General features: G+C 38.1%; 2 protein-coding genes across 2 annotated transcripts; both read right to left on the reverse strand.

Moving 5' to 3' along the window:
* Positions 1–280: 280 nt before the first annotated feature.
* Positions 281–8,687, reverse strand: LOC129577639 (neuralized-like protein 4). Its single transcript, XM_055465045.1, has 14 exons — positions 8,220–8,687; positions 7,597–7,698; positions 7,084–7,501; positions 6,272–6,998; positions 5,853–6,174; positions 5,704–5,767; positions 4,903–5,620; positions 4,050–4,806; positions 3,287–3,912; positions 3,076–3,180; positions 2,737–2,978; positions 2,141–2,635; positions 1,897–2,058; positions 281–1,767 (listed from the first exon to the last, which is right to left on the reverse strand). The coding sequence occupies exons 1-14, from the start codon at positions 8,370–8,372 to the stop codon at positions 1,442–1,444; spliced, it is 5,217 nt and encodes a 1,738-aa protein (XP_055321020.1). The 5' UTR covers positions 8,373–8,687; the 3' UTR covers positions 281–1,441.
* A 65-nt stretch (positions 8,688–8,752) lies between these two features.
* On the reverse strand, positions 8,753–13,696 carry LOC129577640 (polycomb protein suz12-like). The gene is made up of 8 exons (XM_055465046.1): positions 12,273–13,696; positions 12,022–12,068; positions 11,543–11,806; positions 11,254–11,416; positions 10,221–11,156; positions 9,973–10,116; positions 9,828–9,899; positions 8,753–9,716 (listed from the first exon to the last, which is right to left on the reverse strand). The coding sequence occupies exons 1-8, from the start codon at positions 12,328–12,330 to the stop codon at positions 9,454–9,456; spliced, it is 1,947 nt and encodes a 648-aa protein (XP_055321021.1). The 5' UTR covers positions 12,331–13,696; the 3' UTR covers positions 8,753–9,453.
* Positions 13,697–13,981: the final 285 nt, after the last annotated feature.

A 13,981-nucleotide genomic window follows, 5' to 3' on the forward strand; every position in this document is an offset into this window, starting at 1 on the left:
GAGAGAGATTCAAAACGAAGGGATTTTAAAATGACTACGACGACAACGGTTAGGAAATTCACCCTTCAGCAAAGAACACTGTGCAAATAACTCAATTCAAAGTTTCAAACAAATTAAAAGTATTGAAATTTTTAATTATATAATATCTTGTTTAATTGTATTGGGCTTAAAATGGAATTTCGAACAAGAAGAGAAAAAAAAGTAAAAATAGCAAAATTGGAACAAACCAATAAATCAAAACAGCACCACTTATGTACGAATGCGAATAAAAAACGGATTATTATAAGCTTGATTTTTAGTTCGTTTTATTTGTCAATGAGCGAAAATAAGAATTTATCTATATATCAATTTATATATATATATTTGTTTTGTTTCAAACAAAAATTGCACGTGATTGGGATAAAAACGAGTTATTGTTTCCGTTTTTTTTTTTGGTTATTCTTTGAACGAGGGCGCGTGTGTATTTGTTTTGAAATAATTTCTTATTTACCTGGAAATGCGGCGCGATATCATGAATAAAAGTAAATATATCAAATGATGAATTTATGATGAGGTGAATGTATGGTTCTATTCTTGCTTCAAACTTGGTATTAAGAAACCAAGAAAATGATGTGTTGTTTTACAACACTTTCCCATGTATTGATATCATGCGGCAATTTCAATGATATTTACTATTTCATAATGATGTGAATTATTCATTTATGATTTGGTTCTTTGGCAAATTTAAGCAATGTCACGTGTTTTGTTCTTTCATACAAATAAAAAGAATAAAGCATTTCAAAGTTCTTTTTTTCGCGAGACGAATTTTCTCTATTCTATATTCATATATTATATATATAGGATATTTTAAGGCATTTTTTTGAATCAGCTTTTATTCGCGAATTTAATAAGTCTTATTTTGATTTTAAATGACATTCCAAATGAAAATGGTTATTTCCGCGTGTGATTGATACACTATAGAGACTATCCACCATTAACAAACGAGATATGGTATTCTCGTCTGAACGTGTTCATTTTTCAACGCTATCTTGAAATGTTAAAAACTTACACAATAGTTTTTTCTTGATATTGTTGTTGCTTTGCATCTTCTTTGGCATGGTTTCAAAGTTTGAAGACATTTAAATACATGAATAAAATATGATCGGCTCAAGAGATTTGCATGTTGATTTAGCGCAATTTCAAGTTATTTGATTGTTTTCTGTGCAAATTCATTGCTGAAGTCGAGAAAGAGAGAGAGTGAGAGAGAGAATATTTTTTCGAAAGAAGAAAGTGTGTAGTTCAGCAGAAGTCTAGATGAGAGAAGCAGAGAGTGTGTCCTTTCAGGCTGATTTCTTGTCAATCTTTCGAAGTAATGCATCATGAATGCATCATGATTGAGCTTTCTCCCTTGTTGAACTCAGTCAACAGAACAATTTTAGCTAGGAACGTTTTTTTTTTATTCCTATGTAGTGGTTTTCGATGTGCCAACCGTTTCTGGTGTTAATTTGAGTAAAAGAGCGGATAAAACACATGCGCCCGCTTCTTTGGTCGTCCAAACGGGTTGGCCATTTGATGCAACGGGTTCGTTGTCATTCGTGTCGGCCACACAAATCGCTTGAGTGCGAACACGAACTTCGAACGCTGTCTCAATTCGATACGATGATGTTCCAGTGCGATGCACAAATGTCGATGGGGTGTGTTGCTGTGTATTCGGCGTTGAAAATAGCAAAAGCAACGTTCCAGGGCCCGAGTCATCTTTTTGATTACCATTCACATACTCACATTGTTCTGCGTTTAACCAAAAAAAAATAAATGGTTCAATCAAAATTGGTTTCAAACACACAAAAAAAATGTTTCATTTGAAAACTAATTTGATGAAAGAATCAAATGCATTTGAAGAAATTTAAACTCGATTACCGATTGGAAGTGGTTGACCGTGATCTAAAATCGCTCGTATTTTATCCACACGACTCATGTAGTATGCGGTTGTCCAATCGCTGCCACTACAATCGACCGAATCGGATGAAGCAGACGAACTGGCATTCGTGACCATATGGCTCAGTTTAAATCGTACCCATCCTAAAAATCGATAAATACATCGTCAATATGAAATATTTCATGACCTATTACGGTATGAATTGAATGAACTTTCTGCAATTACCTTCTATTAAGTTTCGACCGCTGGATAGACATGCTGCACAATAACATACAGCCATGTCATAGGAGAAAAATACATCGGGCAAAACAAGCGTTCGCTTGAATGCCATCACCAATTTTAAATATTCACAGTCCTTATTCTCGAGACTCGGGATCGATTCATATTCAGAGGTAATGCTTCTCGGTTGCATTTCGGCTCCACGTTCAGCGTCACTCACCGTATTATTACTCTCTCTACTCTGTCTATTCGGATCGTTGATCATCACATTTGACGAGAACATTTGACTTATATTATAGTCATGTTGCAGACGCTCATTTTCCATTGAATTTGGATTCACCAACAAACTACCGACCAGCGAATTGTGATTGTCTGCACTGCAACTTTGAATCGATTCATTGTCATTCGATATGGCCACTTGGTTTGGATCTTTGTACGATGTTGACTGTGCGGAATGTGGCTGTCGATTCGAATTCGATGGACACCAATTGGCATCATGATCTAGCGACGGTGAAATTGAATTGGATTTTTCATTTGAAATTCTTTTTAACTCGGTTTGACTAATGAAATTCATTTATTTCTTAAAGCTATCAGAAGCTTACCATAAAAATTGGAATTTTCTATGTAGTTTGAATCGCTAGCAGAGGCTGATGCTGATGCTGATGCTGATGCCGATGCCGTAGCAATATTATCATCATATATTGGAGGAGCATTTTCACTGGCCAAATGAATGTCGTCGCTTACAATGTTTGCATTTGATGTGCCCGCAAAACGATTGGTGCTCTGACTTCGTTGAATATTCAAATTGGTTGAATGTTGCAATTGTAATGAGTCACGCAAAAAGCTGTAGCCCGTGAAGAAGAGAGGAAAACGGTTTTATTTAAACTCATTCGGCAAATCAATTCTATTCTTCTATTTTAACCCCAATTACGATCACTTACCAGGAACTGGATTCGCCTTGTTCGTTTCTAGTATCGACCGTTTTATTTTTGATCGATAAATTGTGCAAAAGATTCTCAGACACACTATCAGCAACGGAACGACTCCTGAACATTTAAAACAAATGAACATTCAATAACCAATTTAGTATATATTGTTAGCCTCGTTTAGTATGTTTTTTTTTCTCGAAATTTCTTTATCAAAACCACTTACATTGTACCATTGGCATTAGATCGATTTGTGCCACCTTCACCAGCACCACTATCAAGCGACGGTGGCTGCAAACCATCCGTTTCTTTTTCATGTACTTCGAGATCGGCTTTTTCGAGCTGCGGCATACTATTTCGATCGGTTTCGTTATTTACCATCGATGTGAATACTTCCTCATTGATTGGACTGCCATTTCGAATGTCCGGGCAAATCAATGAGATGCGTTCACATTTACCGTACAAATCAAAAATTGGATACACATGTTGTGGAAGACCAGATGCAATCTCTTCGACAAATTTCTCCGTTGCCGGTTGCATTGAACTGTATGTGGTTGTGGTGGTGCTGCTTGGTTTTCTTTCGGCCAAATTATTGACAATGGTCAGGGTTAAAGATCCCGAATGTGTCAGGGTTAATGTGATGATTGTGTCTTTTTGAATTCGTAGGAGCGCTTCGCCCACTTTTGATTGTATTTTACTGCCATTAAAATTGATGTAATCATGTGTTATGATCCAACACGGTCTACGCAGTAAAATAGCCGACGATGGTAAATGCATGCTATTCAAATAACTGCTCACCGCACCCAAGATAATTGTACCTTTCCATTTGGAATTGATTTCTTCAATTTTAATCTGAAAAAAAATGAAAGAAATGTTCAAAAAGAACGAACGTTTCAACTGCAATTTCTTTTCGTTTTAATTGACTCTCAAATTGATTGATTGCCGATTTTGTGCACATTTCTAATTGAATGATTGTTTTTTAAACTTACATTTATGCTATGGCCTTTGCATAATGGCTTTGCAATGCACACAATCGCTTGATTATATGATTGGATACGTTGTGCAACACGACGATCATCAAGTAGTTGAATATTTCGACCGTGAATGTCGGAGAATTCGAAGAATGGTGTCTCTGAATCAATGGACTCGAGCATTGAATCTTGATTTTTCAATGGATCTAAACCTAAGTCCAACGAATCCTGCAGCCGTAGACTGCATGGTCGAAGCGGTGACATTGGAACTTGCATCGAGATTATTTGAATTGCCATCACGGGGCCCTGTAGCTCGACAACGGCATACACATCGGGAGCGACATTTGAAAATGAAATGTTCATATCCTCCGAATTCAACAGCACTCGCAACGTTCGGGCCGATGTCAACTCGAGTGTGATTCGATCGCCGATTCGTAACCACTCCAACGATGCCATTGATCGTTTCAATAGCATCGTATTGTATCGAATTTCGTTGCCACTCACATACCACACATTCGATGGGATGCGTTTCATTGAAACCGGAAGATTTTTGCGAACGTGTTCATCGGATAAATTGAGATCGGTGACGCCAATTTTCAAGCAACCGGCCAGCATTGAATTGTACTCGGTGATTTTGATTTCGAACGGTTCACCAACCACCAGAAAATGCTCAGAAAAAACGAGACATCGTGTCAAAGCCGGTTGATTACTTGTGCAGCGACTGGCCAGCGTCCAATTTTGAAACAAACTCACGCTTCCCGATATACAAGACCATCTGCAATGAAATCGAATGAATTAAATTCTATTTTTCTCCTGTAAAATGGAAATCTGTTTGAAGTTCAAACTAGAAACTATGCTCATAAATGCTGACCTGTGCTTAACTTCGGTGAGCGGCGCAATGACTGAAGCCGCCTGAACACTTTGTGAATTCTCGCTGATTGCATACGGTGCCCGAGTACTAGAATGCATGGAACCGACGATGCTAACTTGAGCACACTGCCCATACAAATCAATAACCGCGTACATATTCTGAATGTGGCAATCGTATGCATGTTCTTGATCGATTCCGTTCACGAAAAAATGAATGGCATCACCGTTGCGCATTATACCGACTTTTGAACCGGAGGTCAAATTATCGAGATTAAAAGGCATATCGTTTCGAACAGTTCGTCCGTTATGGATTAGTGTTTGTCCCGATACCATGATTGTGTCTTGCTCTAAATCAGTGGCACTGCTGAACGATATCTCATCGGGTCGAATGCCGGTCACTCCGATCTCTACACTTCCATTCCAGTGATCGATCATTGTTTCAAGAATAACTTCGAATAATTCACGTTGTCGCAGTGGTCGATTACTGAACACAATCGAACCGTTGAATTCGGCCAGAGCCTTTGGCCGACTAGCGGTTAAACCACCATTTGAAATTCGTGCATTCGGTCCATGGCACACATGGAACCGTAGCTTTTGTTCATTGCACATGCCACCGTTTAGTGTGGTATTTGAAAATGTAGAGTTGCCTGCTTCAGGACTTATAATCGTTTCTACGATATCATCAACTATACTTGCTTGTGCGGCTTGGCCATACAAATCTGCAATGGGTGGGATAGGTGTTTGAATAATTGAGAATAACTGCTCTTTGGTGCGAGTTTTGTGTGATTCAAAGTAAACATACCGACAACTCCATACACTTTTTCGGGTACATTGGTTGCAGCAGGCCCTTGATCCACTCCATTCACCTGTTTGAAAACGATTGAGCTCGATCGATTAGTAATTAGTCAGAAGAATGAAGAGCAAGAAATTATCTAAATATTTTACACTAACCCAAAAATGAAGAGTTCCGTCATCTTTTCGCATGACACCCACTCTATCGCCAGCTTGCAGACGATCCAAACTATGGCCATATTGTTCAACAACCGTGATTCCATTGTGCATCACACCATTTCCTGTCATCATCCATGTGCCGGTCCGAACGTTCGTCATTGTGAACGGAAAATCCAGCTCCGTCGGATTGTGTGTTGTTATGCCAATTTCAATGGATCCCGCCCATTTGGAAACCACACGTTCGAGACGAACTTGAAACAATTCATTCGATCGCAGCGGTCTTCTTGTTAGCACAACACCATTGTTGAAATCATCCGATGCACTGTAGGACGGAGAAAGAGAAATGGTTTGTTGTTTAGTGACTTTTGGAAGCTTATCGTATTGCAAGAGTGAGAGAAAACGATGTAATGATTAATTACCTTGGTCTCAACGCCGTACGACCGCTTTGTGTAACCGTAGCATGCGATCCACAAACCGGGTGAAATGTTAAACGCTCACTATTCTGAACTGAATCGGCTTCTGGACTATATATTGGCAGATCTTCAACGCATGTCTGCATCGACATAATATTATTACGTCGTGTGACTAAATTCTGCTGTTCACGTTCATCTCTATCGACTATAGTCACTTTAATTGTCATACCGTACAAATCAATAACACCCCACAATGTTTGCGCCACTTGTTTCGCAGCCACACCTTGATCCTGTCCGTTGATATAATAGTGCAAGTTTCCATTAGATTTTCTCATCATTCCAACGCGGTCACCTTCTCTCAGCTCATCCAAATTGAATTCACCGTATTCACGTCGTGTTCCCTTTCCATTCGTTAGGATACCACAGCCTGACATCATTATCGTTCCGCTGCGCATATTCGTCATTGTTGCTGGAAAATGTAATGCGTTCGGATTATGAGTGGTCACACCGACCTCAATTGAACCCGACCACTTATCAACCAATCGATCGATGCGAATTTCGAAGAGCTCATTGTCTCGCAACGGGCGATGAGTCATCACAACGCCATTATTGAACTCATCCAGTGGTCGTCTTCGCTCGGCCGTTCGATTATTTGCACTTAAATGAACCAGTGACCCACATCGAATGTGGAAATGCAGTCGATCATTGTCGAGAAGTGTGGCACTGGTACGACCTGAAAAAAGTTTAACATGATTTTATTTCCGAATTTACGACATGCCGCATGATTTTGGTTCACTACAGAATTTACTGTATCTTACCGCTCAACATAAAGTCATCGGTTGTTCGCCGTTCGCCGATCAAACTACTCAATGTGCTGGTGCTCGTTGTGGAAATTGTCTCATGAAAATTTGGTATGAAATTCTCGATGTCATAGTTCGCTGATGCCATTGCTACTGCCACAGCTGCGGCAGCAGCTGTTGAACAACTTGTGCTCTGTTCATCGGAACTAATCGACACCTGTGTACATTTCCCATATAAACTAACGACAGCCCAAACTGGTTTCGCAATTCCAACGGCTGCAATTCCTTTTGATTCACCATTCACCGCAAATACCAATTCACCTTGAGCCGTTCGCATTATACCGACACGATCGCCTTCATTCAGCACATCCAAACTGCCGCCGTAGCATTCCAAAATACATTGGCCATCCTTTAAAATATCTGCACCAGACCATATCTAAGTTGCAAGCCAAGGAGATAACATCGATAGTACACATTTGGTGGAAAAGCCATATCATACACACAAAAAAAAAACCAATAAACAAAATTTACCCAAGTTCCGTTGGATAGTTTCTGTGCGCATGATGGAAAATCAGTCGTTTCAGGATTCACACAGGTTACACCTATTTCCATGGTACCGTTCCATGCTTGTGTCTAAATCAAATCATATTTCATTATTATGTCAATCTCAACGACAGAAGAAAACAAGACCGGAGAGCTTTGCTTCGCTCCGCTCTGCGTTCTTGAGTTTTTAGTTACTTAATCAATTTTGTTGTTTCACAACAAACTATTTTTTGGCGCACTACATGAAATGTATTTCATCAAAGTAACTTTGAAGTAATATATTTATTTGCAAAATGAATTACAAGATCTTGGTTTTATTTCTTTTTTGAAATATACTGCCTTTGTAGAAAGTCTTGAGTGGAATAAATGAACAACCTAATAGTTTTATTGATAGTAATTGAATGTGATTTTATTTTATTTTGTTTGTTGTTAAATTAAATAAAAAATATGAGCATAAAATTCAAATTCACCATAATTCATTTCATCACTCAAAAAGTATTAAGAAAAAAAAAGAAGCAGATTAGCAGCTCTACATTTCATGTAGTGCTAAAAAAACAATCTGTCTCAAGTCAAAATATGCATATTTCACTTTTGTTCGCAATCGCACAAACCTTTTCATCAATTTGCACTTGAAACCACACACCATCCACCATTGGTTCGGCACTCAAGACCAGACCATGATTGAAATCGTTAATGTTTCGTCGTGCTGTGCGATTTGAATTCGATAAATGTATCCGACTGCCGCATCGTCGATGGAAAGACATAATTTCTAAGACTGTTTTTTCTCAATTTAATTCGGATATTTGTTTCTCGCACAAATCTACCTCGGAGCGTTCACAATCGCACATTTACGATTCCAAAAAAAGATATTGTCCAGAGGTTTTTCAGTCGTTTCAGAACCCCAACAGATGAGCACCAATTTCTCGGTTTTTTCATCCGAGGTGCCAATATTTTTCTCTTTACTTTGACAAAAGAACAATCAAAATACACCAGCGGAATAACAAAAAAAGACACATATAGTAAAGGTAGAAAACAAATGCTCCGCGAATACTTTGACAGTTCATCAAGTTGCAACGAATGCCGTTAGAGGTCATTCACATTGGGGTTAAAATGGCGGTACTTTTGAATTGACAACAGCAGTTGATTTCTTTTTTATTCAAACAATTCATTTAATTTCATTTCATTTACAGAGGAAACAATTTGTTGTATGTTAGTTGAAATATATGAGGTGTAAGTGATGTGGAAAACAGTTCAGAAAATACTTTTGATTTTTATGAGTGTGTGTGTGTGTTTGTTTGTGAGTGTGTGTGAGTGAATGAGTGAGTGAGAGAGAAAATTGCATGTGCCATCTTTAGCGAAACTGGTAAAACATAATAAATATTTCGCAAATGCCATCAATTGCTCTCTATTGGTACTCACTTTACAAGTACATTTGTTTGTTTGTTTGTTTGTTTGTTTGTTGGTAGTTTTTTACGTATAAATTTGTCTACATGTTGTATATAGTTTGCTTGTAATTCATAAATTTCTTTTCTTTCATTTTGTATCTCATTCATTCAAACCGAGATTATAGAGCTTGTTTTAAAATGGAACAATGCATGTCAAAAATTCATAACGTCGACTACATTTCGATTGTATCGCTGATCGAAACGAATTTACTATCATTCAATCTATGGATTCTTGTTTTTATTTTCGTCCAAATAAGTTTTTTGTTGTTTTATCCAAATAAAATATCCTTTTTTCAACGTCTTCTCTAAACCTGCAGTGCCATCAATTGCTCAACTTAAATTCAAATTGGGTTGGTGCCTTCGTATTCATCGTGGATTGTTCTCTCTGTGTGTATGTCGTTTAATCGGTGCTACTTTGACGATTCGTCGTGTTTCGTTTGTTTTGCAATTTTTGGATGATCGAGCTCATTTCGCCGGGAGACAGCATACCGTAATCATGCAAGTTGGTCAAATGTAGCAAAAAATTGCGATACAAATTCTTTGCAAAAATGTCATCGCCACGGTCCGTCACGAACATTTCACAGGCGAACACCATTTGTGAAACTCCCACAAAGTTATGCTTCATCACATGATGGTTCCACATTGTCAGCATCTCTTTTTCACCTTAATAGAATAAATTAATATTAAATAATAAATAAATAATAAATAAAAAAATTCCTCTGCAAGGGGTCATCCATTTTCCTCTCAACTGAGTTTGGTTCGCATTGAATTTACCTTCGTTGACATCCGAAAAGTCTTCAAGCAACTTTTTTGTATGCTGTCGCAACCAACCGGGATCATGTTCACCTGAAAATACTCGTTCATTGTTTACAATCGATTTCATTTGTATTGAATGACCTCCAAATTGCTGGCCATTTACCTTCTGAATCTTCGTCAAAATCCATTCGGTGCGTGTATGCCATGTTATTGTTTGTTCGAAAGTAACCACGATCATGGCCATCAAAACTCAGTTGTCCCCTGGGCAAAATGAATTTATTCTCCTCCGCATCTGACGAATCAATGTCTGGAACGTGATAATCGACGAAACAAAAAAAAAAACAATAATGTAACAAGTTTGACTCAAATTCAATTTGAACAAGATAGAACAAAAAAAAAACGTTTCCGAACCTGATCCAAAAGCCTCGTCTAATTCTTCGTATGTCAAACATGTGCGATGCTTTTTTGCCCGTTGCCGCGACACTAAAACTTTGGTATAAGGCTTACGTCTGCTCGGTTTCTGCTCATTGCTGTCAGACTGATGTGATTTTTCCATCAGCGGTGACAATGCGCAATTGTACCGCTCATTGATCGACACATCCACCTGGATGCCGTCTTCCTTTGGTGTGTACGAAAATTTGAAGCGATCATGACACAAACGTAAGTGCATCAATAGCGGATGCAAACTGTTACAATTTAAATAGCACCATGGACAGAGAAATTCGTCCCAGGCCTCAGTTTTCTGGCTCAAATCATCATTATAAATGAAACGGTAAATGAGATGTGAATTTATGTTGAGCAGCTCAACAAATGGTGATCGATTCGATAATACGCTTGGCAGTGTTGTATTTGGCAGTTTCTTTGTTATCGTTTTCGAGGATGACGACGACGACGACGACGACGACGACGACGTTGTCGTCGCTGTCGTTAATGCCGTAATCTCTGCATCGTCTGAGCTCATATCACTTAAAATGCCCGATGAAGTGCTGAGCGATGTCGTTGAACCGGTCCGAATGCCACACCAATCGGTTGTGTCGGTGGTCAGTGTGCCATTTTCATTGTGAATGGGTGACAATGATTTTGACTTAGTGCCATCGTCACTGTTCCACTGCAACATGAATTTTAACGAACGATTCTGAAAATAACGCTTATCGCCAGTCAATACTTTTGGTATGTCCGTTGCCCATGCCAATTGATCCACCTTACGCACCGGTGTCGATTCGGTGCTAAGATCCAATTTAAGCTCATATTCACCTTCCAACAAGTCGCAACGACCCATTTTATTGAACACCGGCAAATGAGCGTCATGGCAGAGTTTTCTTCTCTTCTTCGATCGCTGCGATCTCTCTGCAAACAAAAACAGTATTTGAACGAAACGAAAGTGTACTTTTTCATCTCTTCAAAATTTTATTTTGATCCCTGTAAATATCATCGCTTTTCATACCATTTTTCTGGGCATTTTGATGCTCAACATACGAGACTTCTATGAGTAATTCACAAGATTGATCAGTTTTACTGGCATAGCGCATAAGCTGGTCTTTGGAAAGCGTGATCGGTGTCGGATTTATAATTAAACTAGGGTTTATTTCCACTGGAATGGATTTGAGCTGAAAGATCGAAATGCATTTCAAACAATTAATTAATAATTCATGGGAACTAATGGTAGAAAATAAGAAAATGAGAAAACAAAATTGGAGAAAATAGCTCAAAATGAAAGGAAATCAAGTGCATACCAGGAGTTTTGGTTGATGTTTGCTTCGTGAGAGTAAATGAATATCGATGTTGGCAGTGTCTGTACCCGAAACTTGTTCATCAAAGTAGCCCAGAAATTTGAACATTATGAAACTGTCGGATGGATCATGACTTTTGACCGGTTTCAATTGCTTCAGAAACGTTTCCCAGTCAAATTTGCTCGATTTTCGAGGATTGCGTCGTGCGAATTTCCGCTTTGATGAGCGGTCACTCAAGTAGCTGAGATTTCTTTGTAGAAACAGTGGCTACACACGAGAAAAAAAAACGTTAAAATTAAAAAAAAATTCCTGTAATTATCAAAACAAAAGATAATATTTTATGCGCTCTAGTACATAAACTAAAGCATATGAAAATTGTGTGAATAAATGATACACAATCTATTCGTCTGTGTCTTTTTGTTTTTGCATTCAATCGAAATTAGAAACATATATTTCAATATGAATGAGTGCATTCAACTCACCGACAAGAGACGTCGTGTTCGCAGATATCGGTAAATTTGCGTCGGCTCTGCAAAAGGTGCGGAGAAAAAAACATATTTAACCAATTAGAAACCGAGTACAAAATGAAGCAATTGTTAGCAAATTAGCAGCCGCAGCAAAAACAACAACAATATAAAGACAACGACAACAACAACAACAACAACAACAATGAAGTTGAGTTAGAGCTAAAAAGCGTTGTTTAACAATGATGAAAAAAAAGACGTTGACATACTTTCAAATGCTCGCAAAAATAGTTCACAATCTTGCTTGTTTTGATGGCTGTCCTTCATCGTAACACCACGCGCTTTCTACACGAACAAAATTTTGGTTGATGAATTCGTGCGATGATGCAGCTGGAAGCCGTTAGTTGTGTGTTGTTGGTGTTACAACCAAACAAAACCATTCAATGGCAAAATTTCGTACACACAAAACAATTTGCACTCAACCAAACACAGAAAAAATGTTGCGCGTCAAGCCCAATGTTTAACATCTAAATGTTTCCTCTGCACAATTTTGCTGCGAGTGCATCGAAATTGGTTTGCGTTTTTTTTTTTCGAATGGCTGGTTTACTCCTATTGATGCATTTTATTTTGTTTTGCCCCCTGTTTTTTTTCTTCTGCTGCTGCTGCTTCGCTCAATATTCAATATTGAAACGAGAGAATGGCATGAAATTTCTTTGCACAAAACCCACAACGAATTGAACGGACGACGGCGGCGCTTCGTCAATACAATGAAATTTTTAGCTTTTGTTTGCTTCTCACTGACAATTCAAAGTATCAAACATTTGATGAAAAACCAGCGAAGAGAAAATAAGTCTTTCGCTCCGTTTGTTTGTTAAAATTTCTTCCACTTGTATTATTTTTTGTCGATTAAAAAATTAAAAATCATAAATTTTTTTTTTCGCGTAAAATGCAACATATAAATCTAATTTGGAATAATGTTATAGAAGAAATGTGATTTGAGAGTGACAATAAAAAAAGAGACGAAAGAAAAAAAACGCCGAAGCGATTGTACCCGCTCTTTTCGTTCGATTGAGAATTCGTAGTAAAGAGAAGCGCGCAGTGTGACGGTATTTGTGAGCGCGCCAATGCCGCATTGATGTGACAGCTTCAGTATCAGGCAGTAGGAAAAAAAGTCGTTCGTTCGTTCGTTCGTTTGTTTGTATGCAGCGTGAAACCATGGCAAGAGTGTAACCGTGCGAATGGGAGAGACAGAGGGCGAATGAGAGAGAATGAAAGAGAGAAAACAAACGAACTGTTATGTCAATGGTGTGTCAGTTTTTGAATAGCCGTCAGGATCGCTTTCTTCGAATGTGAACCACATTTTACGGAATGTTCAATTGAAAAATGCGATTTTTTTTTCTCGATGCATTGCAAGCAGAAGTGATACAAAGAAATGTAATTTTTAGTTAAATACGATTTTTTTTTGCATTGAATAAAATATTGAAATAAAAAAATTTAGTAAGAAAAAAAAAATTGTTGCCAACATCAGTGGTCGACTGGTGTGTATGAATAGACCTGACTGCTAAATTGTGGTCCGGCTTAAAATTGTTACGAGGCGCACATGTCAAAAGTTACACTGACACACAACACACTGGTTTCCACATACATGCATTTGTTGAATAGATTAACAAACAAAACCGAATCCAAATACACACATTGTGAATCGAAGTGAGAAGAACGAACAAACGAAAGAAGAAGAAAAACGTGAATTAAATCACTTGTCATTACAGTGAAGCATATTCTTCGTACAGCCCAAACAGGCAAATATTGTGATTTAACTTAAAAACGAGACTTAAATTTGTATGTGTAAATAAAAATATGTTAAAAAATTCACGCACGACGATACAAACATTAAATAGTGTTGTTTTCTAATATTGTGATCTGGACGAGAAAGAGAGAGAGAGAGAGAGAGAGAGAGAGAGAGAGAGAGAGAGAGAGA

This window comes from Sitodiplosis mosellana, unplaced genomic scaffold (assembly GCF_009176505.1).
Source record: "Sitodiplosis mosellana isolate CC-2019 unplaced genomic scaffold, AAFC_SMos_1.0 Smas_scaffold_6197, whole genome shotgun sequence".
NCBI lineage: Eukaryota > Metazoa > Arthropoda > Insecta > Diptera > Cecidomyiidae > Sitodiplosis > Sitodiplosis mosellana.

Excerpts from the sequence above, each read along its gene's own strand:
- LOC129577639 (XM_055465045.1), bottom strand. The coding sequence starts at position 8,372 with ATGTCTTTCCATCGACGATGCGGCAGTCGGATACATTTATCGAATTCA. Across the intron at positions 7,699-8,219 it reads AAGTGCAAATTGATGAAAAG|ACACAAGCATGGAACGGTAC; the intron begins GTTTGTGCGATT and ends GATTTGATTTAG. Across the intron at positions 4,807-4,902 it reads CTCACCGAAGTTAAGCACAG|ATGGTCTTGTATATCGGGAA; the intron begins GTCAGCATTTAT and ends ATTTCATTGCAG.
- LOC129577640 (XM_055465046.1), bottom strand. The coding sequence starts at position 12,330 with ATGAAGGACAGCCATCAAAACAAGCAAGATTGTGAACTATTTTTGCGA. Across the intron at positions 11,157-11,253 it reads TCAAAATGCCCAGAAAAATG|AGAGATCGCAGCGATCGAAG; the intron begins GTATGAAAAGCG and ends TTTTGTTTGCAG. Across the intron at positions 9,717-9,827 it reads CTTTTCGGATGTCAACGAAG|GTGAAAAAGAGATGCTGACA; the intron begins GTAAATTCAATG and ends TATTCTATTAAG.